The 6,904-nt window shown below is 46.7% G+C and overlaps 1 protein-coding gene across 1 annotated transcript in view; it reads right to left on the reverse strand.

Annotated features, from left to right (window-relative positions):
* LOC102475297 (calsyntenin-2) overlaps positions 1–6,904 on the reverse strand; it is a 419,364-nt gene that overhangs the window by 135,302 nt on the left and 277,158 nt on the right. Inside the window, exons 4-5 of the mRNA XM_006158194.1 lie at positions 2,127–2,322; positions 871–1,079 (exon numbers count right to left, since the gene is read on the reverse strand). Coding sequence (XP_006158256.1) covers positions 871–1,079; positions 2,127–2,322 — 405 coding nt within the window. The remainder of the gene's footprint in view (positions 1–870; positions 1,080–2,126; positions 2,323–6,904) is intronic.

The raw sequence follows: 6,904 nt of genomic DNA on the forward strand, positions 1-6,904 counted from the left end.
AAATTGACTAATTACAATTTTTTCCTGTGTTATAAGTGTTAGTTCTATCTTCCAAGACAAATCAGACTCTACTTGAACTCAAGGATGAGGGTATCTCTTGGCTTCCATTTCCTGTGGAATCTGGTGCAGGTTTCAAGATGCAGAAGACAGGATCACAGGGTAAGTTTCTTCCTGGTCTCCACATCACAAGCACTGAGTTGCTCTTGAACCTTACAGGCAGGTGACTGACATTATTTCCTCTAGAAATGGGCTATCAGGAGGCTCAGAGCTAATCACTTGCCCAACCCTGGTTTGTGGCAGGCTTTATTCACTCTTGACACCACCTGCTTTCCTTTTCTCCCTGCCTCCGGCCCCGTTTTTACTAGATAAGCTCTATGTAAGCAGACTTGTCTATTTTAAATTCCACTTTATCTCCATTTTCATGAAAGGTTCAGCACCATGCCTGGCACTCAATAAATAATTACAGAGTGGACAAACTTCAGGTTTTGTCATTTTCACATCTGTGCATGGTATTTAAATCTTCTTTGAAGCAAAGTGGGGACACTATACAGATACCCCCCTCACACACTAATCATTAGGCAATATGCTTGGTAAATAATTATCATTTAATTTTAATCAAGGTATTGAAAATTACAAAGTGGGCTGAGTGGATTGGGTCTCTAGCTATGATGTTTACATGCTAATGAGCTTTTTTGTTAAGGGCGATGGAGAAATACCAAAATGCCTGAGTTCTGCATTATCGAGCCTCAGCCCAGGATGGCGTGGAAGGTGCTACCTGCCAAGGACATTCAGAGCCCCCACGTGACCCTCAGAGGAATGATAGTGGATTTGTTTCTCTGACCCTATTGGGGGTCCTCTCAGGAGACTTACCATTTCTGTCAATGGCAAAAGGCACATCTGTTGTGACAATTTCGTAGTTGCAGATCTGGCTGTACTGGGGTGAGCAGTCCTCGTCCACGGCCTCCACCTGCAGGATGCTGTCATAGATCTTGCCCTCCGTCACCACAGCCTTGTAAGCTGGCTCTTTGAAGATGGGAGCAAATTCATTGACATCCTTTACCTGGATATGGACCACAGCCCTAGGACCACACGTAAGAGGAAAGGATGGTAAGAAAGGAAGAATTGCACCAACCTCCCACACCTCCCAGGGGCACTGACTGAGGTCCCAGGGCCATGTGAAAGGAGAAGCCCCAAGCCAGCTGGGGCAGCTTTCTGAGTGTTCTGTCCTCTCTCTCATTGGAGACTCTACTTGCCCTCACCTGGATGCTCTGAGATGAATTGACCCCAGAGGGAGTCTTCCCCATTCTTTCTCTTCCCTGTTACCCAGTTTTAGAAAAATTTTTTTTTTAATTTCTCTCTCTATCAATACAGTCCTTCACTTGGTAAGAGATTAACCCCTCTGTGTCTGTAAGGCTTTAGCCAAACTCCATATGTAAAGAACACAATAATATATGCTGTGACAGAGAGAAGCATGACATGGTGGAAGCCCAGGGAAAGGTCTGGGCCGGGTCTTCAGGGGGCTGGGACACTGGCCAACAGATGAGGCCCTAGGACCACACACAGGAGGAAAGGATGGTAAGAAAGGAAGAATTGCACCAACCTCCCACACCTCCCAGGGGCACTGACTGAGGTCCCAGGGCCATGTGAAAGGAGAAGCCCCAAGCCAGCTGGGGCAGCTTTCTGAGTGTTCTGTCCTCTCTCTCATTGGAGACTCTACTTGCCCTCACCTGGATGCTCTGAGATGAATTGACCCCAGGGAGTCTTCCCCATTCTTTCTCTTCCCTGTTACCCAGTTTTAGAAAAATTTTTTTTTTAATTTCTCTCTCTATCAATACAGTCCTTCACTTGGTAAGAGATTAACCCCTCTGTGTCTGTAAGGCTTTAGCCAAACTCCATATGTAAAGAACACAATAATATATGCTGTGACAGAGAGAAGCATGACATGGTGGAAGCCCAGGGAAAGGTCTGGGCCGGGTCTGCAGGGGGCTGGGACACTGGCCAACAGATGAGCAGGGCTGGAGCACCTTGGCGTGTCCAGTCAGTAAACACATCTGAAGAGCAGTCTATGAGTGGAGGGGGTGGGCAAGTGCAGGACGGGGTGTCCAGGGGGCTGTCAGGCCACTCACTTGTGTGACTTTTTCCAGGCCGTCTCCCGGGGCCCCGCACCACAGTCGTAGGCCTGAATGATGAATGTGTACTCCTTCTGCAGCTCACAGTCGATGGGGCTCTTGGCACGGAGGCGGCCTTCCCCAGATGTCTTGTTGAGCACTATGGCCTCAAAGGGCAGCTCCTGGCCATGAATCTTGAATGCACAGATTTCCCCTGTAGAAAGATGAAGACAGTTGAGTGGGAATCCTGAGAACGGCCAGGCTGAAGACTGTTTTCATTGGGGCCAGATTTGTAAACCCAAACCCTCTATGCAATTTCCTCTAAGCATAGAATTGTCAAACCAGAAGAGGCCTCCAGAGACACAGACCAATGTGTTCATTCATGGATGGTCAAATTGAAAAGGTTCATGCATGAAAATATCAGCCATCAAGTATCTCCTGGTGGAGAAGATGAGAGTCATCATGCTGAGACACTGGTGAATATTGTTTCCCAGTTTTCTGAACAGGCTTCCCACTTGCCCTCTGCTCGGCCTAAGATTAAGGGACTTCTCATAGTCCAAAAGCAAATGGCTGGACCAGCAGGTGATAAAGTCAAGGTGGCTGGACCCTATATGGCCAACTGTGTGGTTTCAGTCCCAAACCTAGTAGCCTGAGAATCATGCCAGGTGCATGTGTGTGCATGCCCAAAATCCTGAAGAGGAGAATGGAGATGGGGTTGTGAGGTGGCCATCCTCTCAGGGAATGATTTCTCACTTTCCTTCTGTCTTTCTCTGAAGAGCACAAAACACCCTATAGCAAAAACAAACAAACACAAAAACAAAAAACAAAAAACATGGCTGCAGAGGAAAGATATAAAAGGCCAAAGCTTTCAGTGTTTTGTCCTGTGACAACACCCTTACTACTTGTGGTCTATGAACCAACAGCCTCAGTATCATCTGGGAGCTTGTTAGAAATATATTAACAGAATTTGGGACCAGCAGTTAGCGTAATGGTTATGTTGCTGAACTCCCATGTAGTCGACTACAGTTAGAGTCCTGGATCTGGTGGCTAAAACTCATGCCGGGCGCGTGTGCATGCATGCCCAAAATCCAGAGCGGAGAATGGAGGAGAAGGGATTGCAGCATGGCTATCTCCACTGGGGGTGGGGTGGGGGGGGATTTCTCACTTTCTGTCTCTGTCTCTCTCTGTCTTTCTGGCGAGCGCACCTGCCCAATAGCAAAAACCTCTCATATATATATATATATATACAGAATTCCACACCCTACTTTGACCTTCTGAACCAGATCTGCATTTTAACAGGATCTCCAAGTGTTTAAACACCCCACAGAGCTGCAGCCAAATTCCCTCCACCTCCCCTACCTCCCTATTATGTCTCTCCACCCACTACTTCTTGATGAGGATGGGGGTGGCACCACTTGGAGTTGCAATTTTCTCTCTCGAAACAGTGGGAGAGAGTCTATGTGAGTTCCAGAGTCCCTGTGGAGCCTGAAAGGCTAACTTCTTAAAGAGCTGAACATATTGTGAAACTAATGCATTTCTCTCCATCATCTGAGTTAATGTTTATTATAACTATTTCTCTGCATTGAAGTGATAAGGTCATGAGAATCTCTCTTTTTTTTCTTAGTCAATGAACCCCAACTGCAAGAGAGTCCTATAATAAATGCCTTGGCAAATGCTGCAAATTTGATCCATGTACTCTTCTGTATTGAGAGAGTATACAGCCTTATTGGGGAGACAATCTATAGATGTCCAGAGGGGTCATTCATAGTGGAGAGGGATATGTGAATGGCATGAGGTACAGGCAGGAAGGAGTTCAGCTATAGTTACTGGAGAGTAAAACAGAGGCTTAGAGCCAACAGGTGTGGATTCACATTCCAGGTACAAACTGGTCAGCTTAAATCAACTTATATTGCCTCTCTGGTCTCAACCATGTCATCTGTAAGACTGCCATGGTCCAGGAGATGGTATTAGGGAGAGAGTATTTACTCTAGATGCTCCACCCCTATTCTGACATGGCCTCAACTGCACTGCCCAGGCCAGGAAGAAGCCAGCAATGCATGGAGGATGTACCACATATGGAGGCCTCACATTCAGGGTGATGTGGCATCTGCTCCCCTCACTGTCATCCAGGTCTTGCTCGGGTGTTCACAAGAGCAGGCACTATGAGGAGAAGGGATAAGATGATTCCATGCCTGTTCTGGGCCAGGCATAGAACTTTGTTACCTCTCCCTAGATAATCTCATTTAACCTTCCCATAACGAAGTGACAAGACAGAGTTTTATACCAATTTATAGAAAGAAAAAGGAGGAGGTGGAGAAGGCATTAGAGAAGTTCATTTCTTGCTCAAGGTCACAGAGCTCAAGGTGGATATAAAACTCAGATATTGCTGAGCTGCAAGTCCACATGCTTCCCAGTCCACCTCACCATCTCCAGCCTGCCCCCTAACTTCTAAGGGGGCCACCTGAGGGTTCCCACCAGGAACATTCTCTATTCCAATTCAAGTCTCACTCAGGAGACAGAAATCCCCCACTTTACATATAGGAAGCATGCCCTGATTGCTTACTAACAATGTTTTCCAAGACGGTCAATCAATACCAATCTTACCTTTAGGCTTTTGCTTTTTATTATTCTATTGATCCTCAATTTCATTATGAACATTCTGTTTTTTCTACATCCCCTCCTGGCCATTTCTCAAATGTAGTTGTGGAATAATGGACAAGACAGACAGGTTCTAACAAGAAGACTCATCCCATTAGCCATTGTGTGGCTCAGGACCACTGGCATTTCTGTGCCTCCCTTTCTGACAAGGCTCGCTCTTCAGCCTTCAGGCCAGGAGAATGACTTTCTCTGATCCTCAAGTTTAATTTCTGCTCTGAATCAGCAGGAGTTGACAGAAGCACAAGGTAGATCCTTCCATGGGGTAGGAGCACAGGAGTTGATAGAACTGGATAGAAGCAGGTCCTGCCTGTGTGTCTGGCCCAAGATCAAGGCTGATATAAGAATATCACCAACAAAAGCTGGCTGGGTAGCCCAGTCCTGGGCATTCTCTGGAGTGATTATAAGGCTAATCAGACTATTTCTCATCTAAGACTCAAGTCAATCCTAAACTAGCTGACAGTAATTTTCTGTTGGAAACATCGGATCACAAGACGAAAGAATCAGAAATCTTTAAGAAGAGAAAAGGAAGGGAAGGAGGGAAAGGAGAAAGAGGAGACACGGGGTGGGGAGGGGAGAAGAATCAGATAAACTGCAGGATGACATTTTTATCTGAGTTCAGCTCGATTCAATTCAATAGAACTTACTTTTTTTGTTTGTCTTTTGTTTTAGAGCAAACCCAGTTCCAGGGAGTGTGCTAGGCCTGGAGACACAAAGACAAATGGCTCGTGTACCGTGTAACATAAGGATGCCTTATCTTTCTGTACTTCTTATCGAGCAGAAATGATTAACAAGTAAATAAGGGCAATGCCATATGTACTCAATTTTCACCAGCTCAGACTGAGGCAGGATTTAATCCCCTTTGAACAAAATCTGCAATTCATGCCACCTCATTTATCCCTCTCCTTCACCTGACACTTGTGTTCAGGTTGCACAAATGTTCGTCATTTATTCACCCATTCATTCACCTCGTAAATACTTACTACCGTTGGTACCAGGCACTGGTGAAGCATCGCCAAACAAAATCAGCCCCAGCCCCAGCCTATGCCTAGGAGCTATTCGTAGCCCAGTAGCCCACTGAAAGAGGAAAGTCAGCAAATAATTGCATACAAAAATAAAGAGTAGCAACTGGGATGCATGCGCAGAGGGAGAGCTACACGAGGGTGAAGAACCCTGCCCTGCTGCCGCAGGCAGGAAGTGTTCTCCCCAAGGATGTGCCAGTTAGGCTAGGATCACAGGCAGAGACACCCGGGCCACAAGGAGGGAATTATACTTTGGGGGGCTAGGAGGAAGGGGACAGCAAGCCTTAGGGCCCTTCAGCAGGCAGAAAACTGGTGAGGCTAAGAGACTGTGTGTCCATTGTGGCACGAGTGGAAACTATGGGGTGGGGATGGCTTCTCTGGACACAGGACCTCATGCTGAGAAAGTCCCAGGGCTTGGTTTAAACCTCTGCTTAACAATTTTTGGGATCAGCAGGTGGCATAATAGTTAAAGCGCTGGACTCTCACATAGCCCATCATGGTTCGAGTTCTGAACCTGGAGGCTTAAAAATCATGAGAGGTGTATGGGCATGCATGCCCAAAATCCCAGGAAGAGAATGGAGGAGAAGGGACTGTGGTGTGGCTAAGCCCCCTAGAGAGTTATTTCTCACTTTCCCTGTCTTTCTCCAGCAAACACACATGCCCTATAGTGAAAATTTTAAAAAATTCTTAACGATTTTATCTTTGAACTTGTGTTTTATAAATGAAGCCTGATGGAACAAGGAAGCAAGCCATGAATGGTAGAGATGGGTGGCATGCATGTCCACCATGTCTTGCTGCATTCTTCACGTATAGCATTCAGGACGTTTCATCAGCCCAAGTTTCAACGGACCCAAGATGTGTGTGAGCTGAGTAGGACTCAGAGTGAGAAAAAGGTAAGCATGTTCTGCCTGTTACTGAGTAAGTGGGATGCTAACAGCCTCGACCAGCAGTTAGCATAATGGCTATGTCGCTGGACTCCCAGGTAGTTGACTACGGTTCGCGTCCTGGACCGGGTGGCTTAAAACTCACGCCAGGCGCGTGTGCATGCGTGCCCAAGATCCCAAGAGGAGAACGGAGGAGAAGGGATTGCGGTGTGGCCATTCCCCCTGGGGGGGGGGG

The sequence above is a fragment of the Tupaia chinensis genome, unplaced genomic scaffold (assembly GCF_000334495.1).
Source record: "Tupaia chinensis unplaced genomic scaffold, TupChi_1.0 Scaffold000574_1, whole genome shotgun sequence".
NCBI lineage: Eukaryota > Metazoa > Chordata > Mammalia > Scandentia > Tupaiidae > Tupaia > Tupaia belangeri.